General features: G+C 39.2%; 1 protein-coding gene across 13 annotated transcripts in view; it reads right to left on the bottom strand.

Annotated features, from left to right (window-relative positions):
- Nucleotides 1–925: 925 nt before the first annotated feature.
- FHL2 (four and a half LIM domains 2) overlaps nucleotides 926–18754 on the bottom strand; it is a 61753-nt gene continuing 43924 nt past the window's right edge. For 8 of the 13 annotated variants that reach the window (XM_069005183.1, XM_069005163.1, XM_069005218.1 and 5 more), the window contains 5 exons: nucleotides 14089–14268; nucleotides 7142–7316; nucleotides 3340–3509; nucleotides 2521–2707; nucleotides 926–1791 (listed from right to left, as the gene is read on the bottom strand). In XM_069005183.1, the coding sequence (XP_068861284.1) occupies nucleotides 1640–1791; nucleotides 2521–2707; nucleotides 3340–3509; nucleotides 7142–7316; nucleotides 14089–14244 (840 nt within the window). In that variant the 5' untranslated portion in view covers nucleotides 14245–14268 and the 3' untranslated portion in view covers nucleotides 926–1639. The remainder of the gene's footprint in view (nucleotides 1792–2520; nucleotides 2708–3339; nucleotides 3510–7141; nucleotides 7317–14088; nucleotides 14269–18754) is intronic. The other 5 variants (XM_069005209.1, XM_069005136.1, XM_069005238.1 and 2 more) reach the window with 1 other exon arrangement.

The raw sequence follows: 18754 nt of genomic DNA, 5'->3' as shown, positions 1-18754 counted from the left end.
TCACCAAGGGATAGAATTTATTCACTCAGTGAGTTCTGATTAGCGCAGTGTGCACTTTAAAAATGTCAGCCAGCCAAGTTCTTCAAATGGTGTGCAAGAAACTAAATCTGACCTGATACATCTATTTAGCTTGTTGAATTAGTGAGAGGGGAATGACCTGTGAGCACTTTGCGCTTGGTACAAAGAGACAAATTCAAGACTGGTGTCAGAAACTAGGAGCAAACTGTCCCTACCCAGTAACACACAGAATATATTCCTAAATCTTAGTTTCACATCTGAAGATTCCTGTTGGAGGTGTGACATACTTCTTTCCTCGTTTTTCTGGACACAAATGAATTCCATCTGGAAGGTGTAGTGGGACTGTACATTGCATAACATGGCCATATTTCTCGCAGTTTGCTTTGGGAAAAGGTTTATCTTCCTGTGTATTGTTTCCTTTTGATGTTACTGTCCTGCCAGCATGCTGTTGCTGACAGTTGCCTCTGTGGCAAACATGCAGCAGAAATTATGCTACAACAAAGGGTATTTATGTGTCCCAATAGAGAGCAAAATTAAAGCATGCCCTACTATAGAAGTTAAACTTCTGACTTTTGCAAAGATAGATGTCCTTTGAGTTGTCTTGACCTCCTTTCTTGCTGAGAAGAAGAATATTTTGGGTTTGAGTTTAGAGCCTATGAACACATTTTTATCAGCTGCAGTCAGTTCAGTGTTTTCACACACATGTTCATGTTTGCTGATAATTTTCCCACTGACTTCAATTAGTAGAAGACTATGTTGTAAAGCAGGCCCCTTCTCAGAATTGTCTAAACTTCACACCTTCAAAAACTGGGTGCAAAAAGGGTTGTGTTTGTATGCATTGTGTTTCTTCAGAATGTGAAAACATTTTTGTAAATATTATGTAAATACAATTAAGCCACAATCACAATTTTGTCTTAAATGATTTTATTTTGAAAAATACAATGTGCAGTGTGATGTCAACTAACTGTAATACTGACACTGTCAATCAGAACTTGTACTTCACACAACGATCAGCTAGTCATGCAATAAAATATGTACCTGTCATGAAGCACTCCCACTTCCACTGTTTCATCATTATCTCTTTATGGCATGTCACAAATCCATGTACATTGAAGCACTCTACTTTTGCAGCCCTTCTACAGACTTGACAGCACACACTAGTCACATAGCTCAAGAGCACTGGGGTGAGACCAGCCTTATTGGAATTGAATGACCTTTGCCACTAATTTCAGTGGGCTGAAGGCTTCACCCTGAATATCCACCTATGAATGTATTGTGTGTGGCCATTGTAACCCTTGAACTGTATCGCTTGTAACAGGAATATTTTTTTAGGAAATAAAACACCTTAAAAATAGTATGTTATGTCAAAACCAGCCAAATAGTTTTATATCATGGGTTTTGCATTAGTTTTCGTTACTGATAGAAATCTTAAACACCAACACTGCTATTACAGATTTTCGAGTTGTTTTCCCTCCTGATTTGGAGAGTATAAAGAAAAAGGTTAAGTAATGTTAATAGTACAGTGAGACACAGAGTGGCAAAGCTAGTTCTGAACATCCATGTGTTTCAGACTATATATTGCAAGCACAGCTTTCCTCCCTTCTTCCTCTTAGTTTGAGCTTTAAATATCCTTCCCACATTCAGGGCAAAGGATGTCATCTCTTTCTGTGAGGAAGCCACGACCCACCAATGAAAGGGAGCACTTCTTACAGTTAAAGCAATCATTGTGCCACTGCCGTTCTTCAAAAGAGATGTACTTGGTTCCTCCGAGTCCTGTTTGAAAAGCAAAATCGTTATGAGAAAAGAATAGTAGGTCAGCCAACAAGTGATGCAGACTGACATGGAGATCCCACATACAGCAGTGAAAAAATGCCATTGTGACAAATCTGTTTGTTGCTGTGCTAATTTTCCCACCCTTATTCTGTAGTGACTAATATTTTCATCCTCAAATACTTCTGTTGCTTTCAGCAAAGTTAATGAGCAAGGCTGTCATCCCTAGTGGTAATGGCAGAAATGAACTTCCAAGGGATGGCCCTGCAACATACAGCAGAATAAAAGCAAAGCACCTGCCTCTGAATAGAATTCTGATAGTTTTTTACAGAATGTTTTATGACATCTGAGTATGTTAATTTATGTTTTGTAGAAGTGCATTTAGATAATTAAAAAATAAGTTTGTCATGTATCATGACTTGATTCATAGCTCTGAAGGAAGAATGCCTCAGGAAAAGAAGCAGGTTAGTAAAAAAGCATTCCAGAGTTTGAAGCTATGGCAGTTATCATAAGGTGTATTGAAGCTGTACAAAAGAAAAAAAAGGGAAAAATGTCTCTTAGTAGTAATTATCTTTTGCTTAACCTCAAAAATGAATAGCTGGAGTTCTGTGAAAAGATTTAGTTGGGCAGATCTTGTACCAGGTGAGACTTTTTGTTTAGTTTTGCCTTCAGTAGCAACTCAACACACAAAACTGCCACGAAATGTAAAGGCACCAGCCATGAGAAACCTACCACTGATTGGGTTTGTGCATCCAGCACACTTTTTGGCGTAGAGGTTGCAGAAGCAGCTCAAGCAGTATGCAAACTCATCCCGGGAGGTAAAGCGCTGTCCGGACAACTGCTTCTTGCATCCGGTACACACGAAGCACTCCTTATGCCATGGCTGCTCCCGGTAGGTAACGCCTCCTGTAGTGATAGCCTGTTTTAGGAAAAAAAGGACAAGAAAGTATTTTCTTAAGGGTGGCAAGTTCATATTTAGATTTGGTAAAGAGGAAGGGTGATGAGGTTTTAGTGGGTGGGAGGAGGGGAAGAAGGCTTAACAACAAGATCATAATTTTGCTTGGAGTTGACCTTGAGAAAATCATGCAAGTGCTTTATTGTAATTTCCTAATTTATAAAAAGAAGCCCCATACTAAAAGTACTTTATTCTGCATATATTGTAAAATCTCAATTTCAATTGTACTCAGTTTTTCGAGGTACTCTTTGTATGTTGTTTTTCATATGCATGTACTAGAGTTTGTCTCATCACTGTACCTTCCCCTGCCCCTTTCTTCATGGTGAAGGAATTACCTGATGTGTTTCAACTTCACTGCTTCTTTCTTTGGGAAAGACTAGTTTATTTCATATTAAAGTACTTACTTCCTGCTTTTGCAGACTTTGTCAGGGAGTTTTCTCTTACAAGTAACCAGAACTGAAATTATATAATCTCTTAAAATCAGGTAATTCTGAATCTTTTTACACATACATAAATGAGACATTTTACCTACTTGGATATAAAATGGGATGGAATTTAATCCCTTAGGTTTCAGGTAAGCAAAATAATAGCACTACCTTCTTGCACTGGACACATTGCATGGCAAACTGCTTTTCATAGCAGGGTACACAAAAGTTTTGATTGTCCTTAGGGATGAAGCTCTTTGTCCCAATAGGCTGTTGGCAGCGGTAGCAGATAAAGCAGGTCTCGTGCCAGCTGTTGCCCTTGTATTCCATCTTCCGAGTACCTGTAATGAGACCAGAGCATCAGCTGAACTTCTGGATGAGATAGATGCAATTCGTAGCTCTTGTTTGCCTGGCAGCTGGCTGTCAGTCAAGAAGCATTGCAGCTATGAGCTAGAGGCTATTTAATGTTCCTAACAGCTTTGCATGACGTTTGGTACCGTTTTAGGTTTTTGGAGAGTAAGTGGTTCTTCTCCCGCAAAGAAGAGAAATATTGATTGCAAATAGCTATAGCCTAGAACAGCTTTTTGTGGTATTATTAGGCAAATAATGAATTCCAATGCACAGGAAGATTCAAGGGAATTGGAGAGACACCAATAAAAGCTGCTGTTAGTGCTGAGCAGAAGTAAGGCCACTCCTCATTAAAGATTGACATAATTCATTCCACAACTGTTTTGTTTCTTTTTCAAATAGCAGCAAGGTACGTGGTTAATTACAGACTCATAGAATTATTTGGGTTGGAAGAAACCTTAAAGATCATCTAGTTTTAAATTCCCTGCCATGGACAGGGACACCTCTCACTAGACCAGGTTCTTTCTCAGAGCCTGATCCAACCTGACTTTGAACACTGCCAGGGATGGGGCATCCAGTTCCTGGCAAGCATCTTGCCTCTCTTTCCCAATGAAATACAGTCACTGTCTGAGACAAAGGATTATTTCATACCTGCTTGGGGGCCTTTTTCTTGTTCTCACTGAGGTGTACTATAAGTTTGCAATTGTTTCCAGCTGAGCAACACCTATCCTAAAGGTTTTTCTGTCTCTTGAAACTTACAGTAAGAAAGAAGCTTTCTCTCTGTTTTCAGTTGTATTGAAAATATGGGTGAAATGTGGCAGGGGGAAAAATCTTTAGACAATCCTTTATTGAATAGCATAAAAGTGGTATGGTAGTTAGTAAATTAATGCACTTCTTTAGAATGTGATTTTAGGGTTCAGATAGTGTGCTTTGCAGATTCAGTTTACTGTATGGCAGGTGGATTCTGAGCCCTTGCAGGAAACTGGAGATGCCCTATTATATGGATAAATTTCTTTGCACGTGGTATGACTTCCTATGTACCAGTTGGAGTCAGAATATTTAATACTGGCCCAAAGGATAAACAAACAAATGTTGTTTCTACAGTTCTGCATCAGTCTTGGAGCCTGTAACAGCAAAAACGAAGTGAAATGCTTGGAAGACTGACAAGCTGGTTGAGTTGGCTGATGATGAAGAACCACACTAATGCCTTTGATGCCAATTCTCCCCGCCCCTATTACTGCAGGGTGAAGTTTTACCTTCTCCCCTTCTCAAGCATTAATTCATCTTTGTTTACTAGTTGCATATTTTTCTTCTTTTATAGTCTCATTAAATTCTGCTGAGAGGCATACTTCAGGATTTATTTGGTGTTGGTTTTTTTTTTTAAATTCACTTGCATCAGTAGTAAGTGAACTGCTAATTATCTTTCTTTCTGATGCTTACATGCTTGAATATTTCTGTTCCATTTTATTAAAAGACACCTTTTAAAAATTATGCCCTCTCTATGCTGGTAACTTCCTATATCATGCCAAGGAGCAAATAAATCAGTCCTTGAAAGAATAATATTCTGGAAAAAGGAGATGTAGATGATTTTTTTTGGTAGTCTAGAATTTTATTTTCAAATTTTCAGCTGTGCTGTCTTTGGGATGGTGTTGTCACTGAAACTCAAAGCAGGCAGAGCCCTGTTTGTTAGCTGCTAGGGTGAAGTCAGCGTGAGTCGTGTTTGCAGAAGGACTGAAAGACTAAGCTTGAAATCACTTAAATGGGCACATCTTGATAAAGTTTCATTAAATCTATGTTGTACATTTAGTGGCTCAAAGCAAAGGGCAAATTTAGCATTAACAGTCTCCACAAAGGGTATCAAGTCACTTGCTGGTTCTTTCAAAAAGAGTATGCTTCCATTGGTGACCGTGTTCCTCTAGTGTAGCTTCTGTACTACCGTGGTGTGCTGTGTAAGTAGGAAAAACATGCTGAGCTCTTCCAATATGGTGACATCTCAGCTATCTTGGGTAAACAGCAGAAGACCAGCAGGTAGTTGTAAAGCTTACAAAAATTAATTTCTTCTCTTTTGGGTTATAAGAGAAGAAGGGATTCTCTGTGTCACTGAATCCAGCCTCCATTACTACATATCAGTGTATAGCTGGCATAATAGAAAAAAAGAGATCCATTCAGTAAATCACTGATAACGGCGATGAATCTGACAAACAGTATTAAAAATATATACACATAAAATTATAGAATCATACACTCACAGAATAGTTTGGGTTGAAAGGAACCTTTAAAGAATATTTAGTCCAAGCCCCTACAATAAGAAGGGACATCTTTAACTTGATCAGGTTGCTCAGAACCCCATCCAAACTGACCTTGAATTTTTCCAGGCATGGAACATCCACCGCCTCTCCGGGCAACCTGTTCCAGTGTTTTACCTTACCACCCTCATTGTAGAAAACTTATTCTTTATATCTGATCTAAATCCACTCTCTTTTACTTTAAAACCACTATACTTTGTTCTACTGCAACAGGCCCTGCTGAAAAGCTTGTCCCTGTCTATGTTATAGGTCCCCTTTCAGTACTGAAAGGCTGCAATCAGGTTTCCCCAGAGCCTTCTCTTCTTCAGGCTGAACAATCCCAACTCTCTCAGCTTGTCTTTATAAGAGAAGTACTCCAGCCCTCTTTGTGGTGCTCCTCTGGACCTCCTCCAACAGTTCCATGTACTTTTTGTGTTGGGGTCCCCAGAGCTGGATGCAGGTGAGGATCTCTCGAGAGCAAAGTTAAGGGGAAGAATCACCTCCCTTGTCCTGCTGCCCATGCTGCTTTGATTGCAGCCCAGGATACAATTGGCTTTCTGGGATGTGAGTGGACTTTCTGTGTCATATAGTTCCAGCTTTAAAACTAGCACTGGCTATTCCCAAGTATGTCAGTTTTTATTGCTGTGTCAGCAAAAGGGATGCACATGGAACAACAGGAGATGCCTGAACTCGGTCATGAATAGATAGGGTCATCTGCTTTTAAATATTGCAGTCCTATTTAATCATCAAACCTCATTTTTACACCCCAGGAATAAAATGTTTAAAAAATAAAGTGGTTTTCTCCTCTTATCTAAGACAACCAATGTCAGAACTAGCTGACAATGTAACTAGTAATCATTATGGAGTGTGGATGAGGATTCTTCAAATTGTGTTTTAATATTTTATTTCTGCACTGATAGCACTTCAACTTTAAAGCCCTCAAATCTCACAGAATGCTATAGTATTGACATGAGAAGATGAAGTTTTAACAATCTATTACTATAACCTCATGTTTCATGTTGAAAAAAAAATAGCTCTTTCCTAGTTCTTCACATCTTTGTACTCAAGAAAGGTCTCAGAGGCACTCTGGCCAATTTTTCATTTGTCTGAGAGAAGCTAAATTTAGAGTAATCACACAAAAAGTTTCACATGAATGAAAGTTCTGCCATGAGCCATTATGAATATTACATGTTCTGGTCATGGAAATGGCCTAGAATGCACCATCACCAGTTTTTTATGCAGTTCACCATGACTAAGCAGAGATAGTCAAGAAAAAACATTTCTCACAAATTTTGCTGAATTTGGGCTTGATATTTAGTCCAAAAAGTGAGCATCCTAACCTGGCATGATAGTCTTCTTGCACTCATTACATTTGGAAGAGTATTCATTGGAGTAGCAGTCAGTACAAAGCAGATGTTCCTCTTTTGCAGCAAAAGGTTTGTCCACCAATGAATTCTTGCACTGGAAGCAGTGGAAGCAGGTTTCATGCCAGTGGCGGTCCTTGTAAGACAGATCCTGTAGAAATCCAAAACCACAGAGTGAGTGGAATGAATAGTTTGCACAACTGGAAGCTCAGAGAATGCAAACACATCCAAATCTGAACTGCAGGGAGGAGCTGGGGCTAATTTGCACTGTTCAAGAAAACAAATGTTCCAACGAAGGTGAACTTATGTTGCTGTGATAACCAAGAGCAGCTCATGACAACTATCAACCCTTTTTCAGCTCAAGGTAACCTTTCTTGTGACAGAGGAACAGCTAGTTTCATTTAGGCATTTCCTTTGGGAATAAAGCCCCACTTTTGAATCAGATTAAAGCTTGTTAACCTTACAGGTGTGATTGACTTCCCCTATTTGGCTTAACTATTGCTGATTTCTGGTTCATTCTATAGATAATTACTCCTGAACAGAAACCTTTTTTTCCCAATTTTGTTCTGGTATTTTTTTGACAGATTTACACCAAGGGTGGAGTGAGTCTGATCTCTTTGGGGTTTTTTTCACTGAAACAATTTTTTACTGACTCTTGTGTTCTGGTTTACCTATTTTTCTGATGTGGATGGGTCTGAAAAATGCAAGACCACATTGTACCTGCATCCAGGGATCCAGAATACTGGCCAAGGGATTAGTGTGGGCATGTAAGTATTTAAAATACTCTCCACAGTAATTCCTTTTATTATTTAAAAGGAACAATCCTTCTCAAAATTGTGACCAAAATTGTGACTGTGCTTTTTAAAATTTAAATTTTAAGGTGGCCTAATCATGTAACAGTTAACAGTGTCTTTGGACTTCAAACAAAATAGAGCTTGGATGATCACAAGAAACAGTGTCTTCCCCAAAATATATAGGCTCTGGTTTGGGTTGGAAGTGTGCAAGGCTAGAATTGTCATGAATAGGGAGTATAAAAACTCAGCAGAAATAACTTCTCAGGTTCTAGCTCAAGATCTACTGTGTATTCATTGCAGGCACTAAACAAATTGGATTAACTGAAGGAAAAGAGTGAGTGGCAGAACATCAGATTTTTTAGTCATGTAAGGCATCACAAAGGGTTCGTACCTGAACTGGCCTAAGCTCTGCTGTGTCAGTCAGTACAGTCACAGGTAACTCCAAATGGGCAATCCTAGCCCAGAGCAAACAAAAGATACCACAGATTTAGGCTAACCTAAAATAACATTGTGTCTTTGGGAGCCTTGTTCCCATGAGTAGCTAGCAGGAAACACTGAAATAGTTTCATCTAGCTCAGCTGATAGATGGTAGCTTGTTAAACTTTACCAATTTCTGTCAGAATTTGACCATGCAATTAAGCATTTTTGTTTGGATATCTGTGCTACTCACCTAAATTTTTTGAATCATTGTAACAGTTGATACCCAATGTATTTTTCATCACTGAGATTGCATTCTGTGACAGAATATCTAAGACTTCTAATTTACAACTTTGAGACAGTTGTTTATTCAGCTCATCCAATAATTTCAGCTACTTCCTTTTGAAACAGCATGAATTTCTCACTGTAAAATTTTAATCTTTTCTAATAGCAAATTCAAACCAATCTTCTTTGGAAGTTATTTACAATCTATTTCTTCTCTTTAAGTGAAATTGAATAGCCTAAATCTGATCTCATATTTTCAACAGAAAAATACAATATACAGCCAACAGTGTTTTCCAAAATGTGAAATTTGCCTTCTAGAAAGTAGAACAACAGATCCAATTGTCTTTCTCTTGTAATATGATATATTCAAGTACTTTTCCTCACTTGCTGCCATTTTCTGTTTTTGCAATTTTCAGCAAGCTATTTTTTTAATATCCAAAATTCATGCACTGATGGCTGCTTCTTTTATCAATGAAATTATACCCTGAAGAAGGTGCATGCCTTTTAGAAGAGGAGTAATGAAGACAAAGATTAGGTGTCAATGATGAAAGATTTGATTCCTGAGTCAGTTATGATGGCAAGATTTTATAGGCAGTAGCTGGGTAGGTGACGGTAGCAGATATTTCATCGTGATGAAGTGATGAAGAGCAACTACAACAAAAAGTACCCAAGATAAAAAGTGGATTGAATAATCTTTAGCTACTCTGGATTACTACAACTACTATTGTCATTGAATGTAGAGAGAGTCTAAGATGTCTGGCTTTATCAGCAGAATATTAGACTGATGAAATGGATATTGCTTTCTCTCTCTGAATCTGTCACATCTGAGAGCAAGGAAGTCCAAGGTACTGATTAAACCATTTATGCATCCTGAGTGTTCTTAGGTCACTGAAGAGGAGGTTTGGTCTACTTCAGCATGTTGTATATATTACTGGAGCCTTTGGCTTCTCCATAAGATGTGGATGTATTGATCTGGAGCAGATTCTACACTGGAAAAACGTGCAAAAACTGACTTAAAGCTTTCTGAATGTCCGGCTGCTCCTCTGTTAAGCTGAAAGAACATCAGATTTAGTCTAGGCATGTGAATTCTAGTTTATGCTAGCTGCCTGTAGCCCAAATAAATCTGTTCCAGCAGAAAGTACAAGTGATATACAACTAATTCCTGTTGTATTTTCACTTATTTTCTTTATGTCACTCACAAAGAAAACTTTGACAATATAACTGTTAACACTGGCAAGATCATGTTTTACAGCTTCTCCATAGTTCTGTATAGTTTTGCTCCAGCACGGTTTATTTGGCCTCTAGGGTGGGACTGCATGTGTCTTAGAAAAGTGTGGTTTTTTAAAAAAACCCAGAAGATTCCCTTAGACTAGGCTTACCAGGTAGCTTGGTTAAGCTTGGACTCCTAATAACCTGCATTTATATTGTCTTCTCCTCAGGCTTTTTAAGTCTAAGCAAATGAAGCCATTATGCAGTACCATTTCTCTTGAACTGGGTTTCAACAGAAACCCAGTAGGAAGAAGGAGATGAGAAAGCTTATTACCAGAACAGTAACTGTATATGTTTTTTATGAACAAAGACTACATTAGGCTTTTTTTGCCTGCCACAATGGTCTTTTCAGAAGGTTGAATGTAGGAAATGGGCTATGCCAACTAAATGCTGAGCAGATTTTAGCTACACACGCCCTGTAACAAAACACTTAAGTATGTTAGACTGGAACATACCTATCAAAAGCATGTTGAGAAAAGGTAAAAACAAGCGATATTGTGCTGGACTCAGCCCCTTATGTGCATGAGAAGATGTTAAGATATCCACTTCTTTCACCATTTCACTTTACAATGATTAGTCTGAGATTCAGTAATGAGCTGAAAAAGTGTTGTGTGGTAGGACAGGGTTGAAACATTAAAAATGAGAAAAATAATTACTTTAACCCTTTCCTGATCCTCCTTACTGGAGGTTTTATTTTTTTGTTTAGTTTATGTGTGAGACTGATCCTTTTGAGCAATTTTTGGCCTGCATGCTGACACAGTAGCTTTATGTCACAATCCACTTATAATTTAATTTTCACATTTCACAGAGAGAGTTTTCACCCCCTTCTGCCTGCCAAGGGCAACTTGTGGACTGCATTAAACACAGGATTACTGTAGGAATTTCCTGTATTTGGAATGGTTTCTATAGCATAGGATCTGCAAGGAAAGTATTAAAAAAGCCAAAGTCAACCAAAAGTAACTCTTCAGCAGTTAAGCAAATGGGTACATGATGGATGGATTTCCAGAAAGAAGCATGAAACTGTAGGTGTGGTGAGCATTCACCAGCAACTTACCCAATAAAATGCCAATTTTTCCTAGAAAAAGTAAATTTCTCCTATAACCCGTTGGCATATGGATAATGTGTAATAGGTGTGAGAGAAATGGCACCATGTTTTCATACTGCCTGCTGGTGCCTCCTACCACTCAGTATTTATTAATTGGTCTGTGAAAGTTTCATGAACACCAGCCAGAATAGTTTACAGTTAATGAAATGGCCTGTGCCCAAAGGTGTCATTCAGACACACATTGACATTCCAGGATTTTTTGGTGGAAAAGACTTGCTCTTTTAAAATAAAGAACAAATTAGTTACTACTCAGTTACATTCACAGTTACCCATAAACTACCTTAAAAACTAGAAAGATAGTGAAAGAAATTCTCCCCTGACTTGAATTCAAGGAACGTTTCTCCACAGCACTGTTGCCTTGTGGGGTCTCTGTGCTATAGCTAAAACACAATGTGAAAATCTGGCATCAATTTCACCCTCTCACAGTCCGGTGCTGTCAGAATTCGAGTATTTAGCAGAGTTTGAGTAGGCTTAAGTTGAACTCAGGTAAACTGATGCTGTGCACCACAGCTGATGCACTACAGTAGTGTCAGAGACAGAGAGATGGCTGTCCAGTTCTCAGCACCTGCGGTTTCACTTGGGTGTAACCCTGTCAGTGATAGAAGGGCTGATTGTAATTGGGAGAGTGGGAAAGAAGGAAATTAAGAGCATCTGGTTCTCAGTGCAGCTTTTCTCAGTGTAGAGAAACAATGATGGCCAAGAAAGTACTTGCAAAGGAAAATCTGATGTGAGAGCTACATGGGACTTCTCAGGTTGTAATGTGGATGTAAGCGTGGACACCACTGCCAGATGCAGAGGCCTGGATGTGACCTTTTCCCATGACACTGTTACTCCATTAGGTTTTTTCTTCCAAATGTTACATTTTTAGGTTATGTCAAGCACACAAACAAATTGGAGTCCGTTTCATACGTGCAGTAGACACACTGGTCTCATTCCCAAACATAGTACAATTTATTTCCTTTGTTCAGGTGAAAAAGTAAATGTAACGTGCAAAAAGATTTATGTAAAAATACATACATGTATGTATGTGTTCTATTTCTTATCTATTTATATACCTATGTATCTGTACAGCTTAATGAGAAGAAACCTGATTTTTTTGTGAGGGTTTCATGGCAGAATTACGCTCAGTCACACAGTGCACACACTGTGTTTGATGCTCATCTGGTGTCTGAGGCACTTGTAAGGGCTCTCTCAAATGTGTCCTCTAGTGTCTATTACTGTCATTGAAAAACTGCTCTAGTTTTCATCTCAGAACATTCATACGATCTCTTTTTCTACTAAGCACGGGGTTTTTTTCAGAAAACTTGTAGGAATTTAGGTTTCAACTTTTATCCATCTGTCAGAATTTGCTTAAAATTGGTCAACAGCTTCAAAAGCTACAGCATAAAGCATGGACAGGCACAAATAGTCACAGAAACAAAAAAGTACATGTTTGTTTCTGGCACACTTTATAGCACTTTAAGAAATCTTTGTTTACTGTCTCTTAGATGTGTTTTCCACATATAGTTCTGGTTCTTTACATATATAAAATATTCTTAGATTGCAGACAGTTGGGGATTTTTCTTTTTTTGCTATTTTTTCTATTTTTTCTGATATTAGAGTGTGTCTCACTTTAAAGTAAAGAAAAGCAGTATATCGGATAACACCCACACTCCCTAAATACATAAATCTGGGTTGAAAAGTTCAGTCTGATTAATTCCTGAATACTTTGACCGAGATTTGTTGAAGCTGGTCCAAGTTTTTAAATTCTTGACTATCAACACATGGAAATATCTTCTCAGGAGATTAGAAAGAGACCTTAAAACAAAAAGCACATTCTGGAACAGGGCAGAAATATTTTGCTTTTTCAGGTCAGGCCAGGCCAGCTGTATCTCTTCTCTAACCTGAATATTTATGAGCTGTAGGAAAGCTGGCAATTTTAGACCTTCTTACAGATTATTGCCAGTTCCCTGTCTTAACGGTGAAACATTTTTACCTTTTTAAGGCTTCTGAAAGGGACTTTCTTACTGATTTGCCAATAGGGTGTTGTAGATCGATTTGGAAGATGTGAGACATTTCTTTTTTCCAATCTGAGTTAGCATATATTTTTATATCTCTGAACTAGTGATTGAGTGGTAGTATCACTATTAGGAATTAATTGGTGCTTCTGGAGGTATGGATCAGCAGTGGGAAATCAAAAATCAGATCCCCTTGGGTCAGTGAAGAATCCTATGGCCATGCAAATCAAATTGCAGTTCTACCACAATCTCACTCTGTCAGTGAAAATCTTGCCCAGCTTTGAACAAGTCAGTTTTGTGCAAGGGGGGTATATATCAGATGAAGTCTGTTGGTAGCAGGCCAACAGACAATTCACTGGATGGCTCCTCTGTCTTCATCAGGCAGGATGAAACTGGCATGAACTCCAGTTGTTTTGATTAATTTAAAAGAAATGCACATGGTCACACCTGATCTGTACCAGGGATGTATTTCCATGTGCTGTAGCAGTGCATAACTCAAGCTAGCAAGGCGTCTGCTCTGTACATCCCATTCTTTAATTAGATTCCACTATTGTAATTCTGTACTTAAAAGGCAAATTTTTCTAACTCTATCTGATTTATTGCTTGGGTCAGCATTAGCTAGACTTCTGTGATCTCCAGGTTGGCACCTTGTCTTCAGTGTGTCTTGTCTCTTAATGACAACAGAAGTGTGGTCACTGCAAAGCCAGCAGTGGCTTAGCTCCCTCTGACCCAAAGGTAGGCAAAACCAGCTTCTATCATCCTTCCATATCCCAGCTGGCCCTGAGAACAGGTTCTCCCTACGAGTTACAGAGAATTTCTTACATCAGAGCCTCAGATCTTTCTGTGCTTTACAGGAACATATTTCTATTACCATGCCTGGTAAAGAAGGGTTTGCCAAGTGAAACAATACAGAACAGACACAGGGGTCCAGACAACATGCTCTCCCATCAAAAGAAACCCATGTGTATCTGTTAGGCTGGATCCTTACAGATCTCAGAGCTCTGTATCCAGGCTGCTCTGTCAAGATTTCTGTAGCAAGACACAAATCTGACATACCTTGCAGTCAGCACCAATAGGTTTTTTGCATTCCTCGCAGGTGTTGGAATAAAGATTTTCATAGCATTTAACACAGTAGGGGCTGTCCTCCTTCAGGATGTACTTCTTACCAAACAGAGACTCTTTGCAGTAGTCACAGTCAAAGCGTTCAGTCATGTTGCTGTCTGGAGTCCAGCTATCCTGCCACAAAGACAGGAACAGGCACATGTCAGACTGAGCTACACTTGACCCAATCCCCCAGGAAAGGTTCATCAGTTCTTGTTTATCACTTTGTACCTCAGTTTGAATCCAACTTTCAGTCAAATAAATGAACACAATAAGAAGAAATGGGACTATAAATTTTGCGGTGCAGGGCAACAAAAATAACCCATCTAATTCAGCCTTTTGCTGATCCATCTTTGGCCAGACCTAGTGTTAGAAATGAGGGGGAGGAGTAAACCCTGAATCTGAAGAACTCCTGTGGGATTTGTGAATGGAATTTGACCTATAGGTCTGAAAAAAGAAGGTGTCTGTCTAGGGGATGGAGGGAGTCAAGTCCATTAAGAGGATGAGCCAGCTAATCTTCAGAAGCAACATCTCCTGCATAAGGCAAGAGAAAGGTTTACATTGCTCATAGACTTCAGTCAAAGGCAGCCTATCAGGCACCACAGTTACATGCTTCTGCACCTTCCTTCTCTGCATTCTAAGTAAGCCAGTGTCTGGCAATCATTCTCCCACTGACCCTCCATCTCTGGTCGCGCATGGGACTATGTGCACAGGAGGTGTAGGGTCAGTGACTCCGTGTCTGATTCTCCTCTGATGCAACTGGAGGAGTTATCTAACAGCTGTACTGTATTGGGACACAAATGGGAGCTAGGTGTCCTGGCTCAGACAAATGTCAAACAATGATTATGGAAGGGAAAAGGGAAGAAACTGTTTATGATGTTTCAGCTTGTCTGAATAAGGGACAATCACTGTTTGCTCCCCAGGTTTTGTTACGTCTCTATCATTTTCTGGATGCACACACAAGCAGCGATGACACGAATGCCTTTGATAAACTGCATGAATATTTATTATTGCCTGGGACAATTTATTTTGGGTTTCATTAGAATCATCACCTTCTTTCTTAACCTGAGGCTTGCAGCATGTGTTGAACCTGAAATTTGTTTGGAGGTTACAGCTGGGGCAGGGCATAGCTGCCTTCTTAGGAAAGGGAATTTCCCAAGCAGAAAGTACATGCCACCTGGACTGCAGGATCTTCACTGCCTGCTAGGCTGCATCTCCTCTTTAAGCCACATCTGATCTATAAATCCTTAAATGTTTTGAGTACTAATAGCTTAAGTGACTACCTCTGTCTTTCATGCACAAGTGACATTCACAGCAGCTGCAGTCCTATTGCCAACTTCAGCTCTCAGTTTTAAACATAATGTTGTTACTTGCTTAGTGTTCTTGGCACAGGTCACTGGATTCTGGAGTTTGTCCTCTCCTTCTGGCAGCGGGAGCCACCCAAAGGACATTCTGAAATCCTGAGTTCTCCTCCAGGATTTCAGTCTTTATTATTATCTTTCATTCTGTCTAGCTGGGATGTGATTAAGGTTTTAGGGCTGCCTGAATGGACAAACTTTATTCTGATGACTAGAAAGCATTTTGTTTTTTAAATGGTCAGTCAACTGCTGAATTTTGTGGTGACTAGCACAGACTGAGGGGTGAGTGCTTTTACATGTGTGAAGTAGGTAAGTGATGTCTCAGCTGCTGGAAAGCCTTATGAATTCCAAGTAACTACTAAAGAAGAGAGACAAACTACCAAACCCCAGAATGTGCTTAGAGGAAGCACAATCCTGGCAGCTGGTCACGTATGCTACTGATAATCCAGGACTAGCAGTGCAACTACTTTGGCCTTAAAGATGGTCTAGGAACTAATTACCTTTCTTATCCCAGCGGGGAGCTGAGAGTATGTAGAGTGCACTTTGCCCTTAAGGAGTAGAGAGGATCACAGGACTGATAAGAAGACAGAAAGTAAAAAGACAGGCTGGAGAGAGAAGTGCAATGACTACCCAAAGCTCCCCTCCAGCCCATTTCCTACAGCAGGAGCCAGCAATGGAAGTATAAAGCAGGAGAACAGGGACAATACAAAGGGACATTTCCTCAGCAAGTTAGTCTTCTCTTGAAGTAGCGGTGCAGGCTTTACCAGAACTTTTAAAAGATGATCATAGATTTATTTTCCTCTCTCTTTCCTCTCTTTAACATGTTTGGACTTTCCCAGGAAATAACTAGACAGGACTTAATTTCCTTCTGGAGTAACTTCAGCAAAATGAATTGAGTCAGACCAATGTACACTGAGTTGTATGTGTAGATGTATGACTAAGTCTGAGAGGAGTGATAGCTTTTGTTCAAGTAGTCTGTGTTTATGACAGAAATCTGTACTTTTACCAGGCTTTACTAGATTTTTTTTTTCCAAATGATGGGATTTTGTTGCCCATTTGATGTGCATTATTGTTAAGTTAAAGTGTGAGTAGAAACCACTTATGACCTTGCATTTGTCACCCTTCTTCAGAATTAGTTCGTTCTAGTCCTGAATTAAAAGTAGATGTGTAATACTGAAGAGTGAAAAATTTCTCTGCAATGATGATATGTAAAAGAAAAGCTACAGACTGTGATTCCTTTGCAGGTTTATACCATTTCATCCAAGGCTGCTAACTGTAAAATATAGAAGTGCATTGTGACTGGAAGAAGGACTGTTCCCTTAGAGGTGGACATTCCTGTCTCTTGGTCACAGGACTTTCCATCTTCAGTGCTGTATTGTCTTCTGGGTGCATTTCACAGGAGCAGAGGCAAACATTATGTAATATATTTGTTTAACAATTTATATAATAATGTAATAATTCAACAATTCAAAATAATTCAGCAATTATTTTACAGCTGCTGCCGCTATTTCAGAAAATTCCTGGGCACTGCCCTCCTATCCTGAAAGGGATCTAGTTAAATGTGCTCTAAGATTGTCACAGGGCGTTGTCCCCCTCACCCTGAGCAGTGAGAGGCAGTCCTTATTTCCACAACTCAAATGGATTTAGGGATGAACTCTGCTCTATGAAGACACTGCAGGGGCAGCTCTGGGCGAGATTCAAGGAACAACTCTAGAGATTTGGGAAACTGAAAGAAAAGAAAGGAATTTTTCCAAGATCTGCATTTTGGGTTTAGTTATGTTAATCTTTCATTGGATCTGGGATCAATTTTGGATCAAATATCTCTTATAGATAGGAATTCAGGTTCATGTGGTTTCATTCAGTAAGCTGGAATTCAGGGTGAAGCATACCACATTCCAGACTGTTTAAATCCAGGCCTTGGACTGGATCTCATGATCTACTATGTGGTATTTTAAGCATATTGTACAGGGTTTTTTCTGCTCCAAGGAGAATTAAATGTAAGGTAATAATGGGTCCTATGTACTAAATACTAGCAGGAATTTCAAACAAATAATTTCACTGTTGTCTTACAATCAAGAAATGTGAAATCATACTGAGCAATATTTTTGCCTGTCACTTTGTACACATGGTCCTTTACATTGCCAGTCCATTAATTCCTGTTATATAAAATCCCCTCATGTTTGGCTTTGTGCAGGTTTTATCCATTGTTTTGGGCTTTAAGGGAAAAACAAAACAAAACAAAACAGGAGGCTTGCACAGTTGTGGATGGACACAAATTGCAATTCAACCTCCTTGCCATTGATCTATTTCTTTCTCTTGTGTTTGATACCTGTTGACTGTAAAGTGTTGTGGGACAGAGCTCATCATTACTACACCTCTTTGTGGTAAAAGGTCTTTAGATTTTATCACTGTAGTCATTCTATATTTATGCTTTTTCAGATTGCTCTCAACATAATCATGAAGGAGAAATTGATTTTTTCTGCCATTCAGTCTCCCTCCTACAGCATCAGACATAACAAGTACATCTCCAAAAGGCAAAGAGCTTTCTGTTTCATGCCCAAAAGAGAAGCTACAGCTTATGGCAAATGTTAGTACTACCCACACTGTGTCTCCCAGGACGTAAGAATTGGCAGGAAAATTACCAAAAATTTAGCAGACTGATTTAAATTCTATGCTTATTTCCTCTTCTTTCCATGTTGGCTCAGTGTCATTTTACTATCAGCAATTCCTAAAGTTATCATGTTAACTCATAAATATTAGGTCTCATCATGTCATTAAGAAATTATCCTATGTTCTCCCATCCCATGACACTTTTGACTGCTGAAAAAACAGACCTTGCCTGCTTTTTCAGCTATGTCTGCAAGCCTAATAAATGATGTTGTGTGCATCTCTTATTTCAACTCTTCTTAGGGGTGTTGAGCGCTGAGAGGGGCAGATGCACATGCACAAGAGAGAGAAGGAGGCCAAGGGAAAATATCTAAAACCTGTAGGAGTTGTTTAGTTTATTCAGTGAAGTTCTGATCTCTTGTTGTAACAGTATTTGGAGACACAGAATTAAGCCCCTGTAGATGCCAAAGGGGGACTTGCTGTTGACTTAATTCGGTCAATAGTGCTGGGGCTCTCTCTACCTGTCCCCTGGATCAGTATGTTGTGCTAGCCACCTGCACAGGAAACATAAGCTCTTCCTTCAAAATGTACACACATTTCTCCCACCTGACTATTTTTCCAGAAGAACAGTGCACATGGAGAATTTTCTATCTGTT

The sequence above is a fragment of the Aphelocoma coerulescens genome, chromosome 1 (assembly GCF_041296385.1).
Source record: "Aphelocoma coerulescens isolate FSJ_1873_10779 chromosome 1, UR_Acoe_1.0, whole genome shotgun sequence".
Taxonomy (NCBI): Eukaryota; Metazoa; Chordata; class Aves; order Passeriformes; family Corvidae; genus Aphelocoma; species Aphelocoma coerulescens.
Note: the sequence above shows the minus strand (reverse complement) of the source record. Positions and strands in the feature narration are given on the sequence as shown.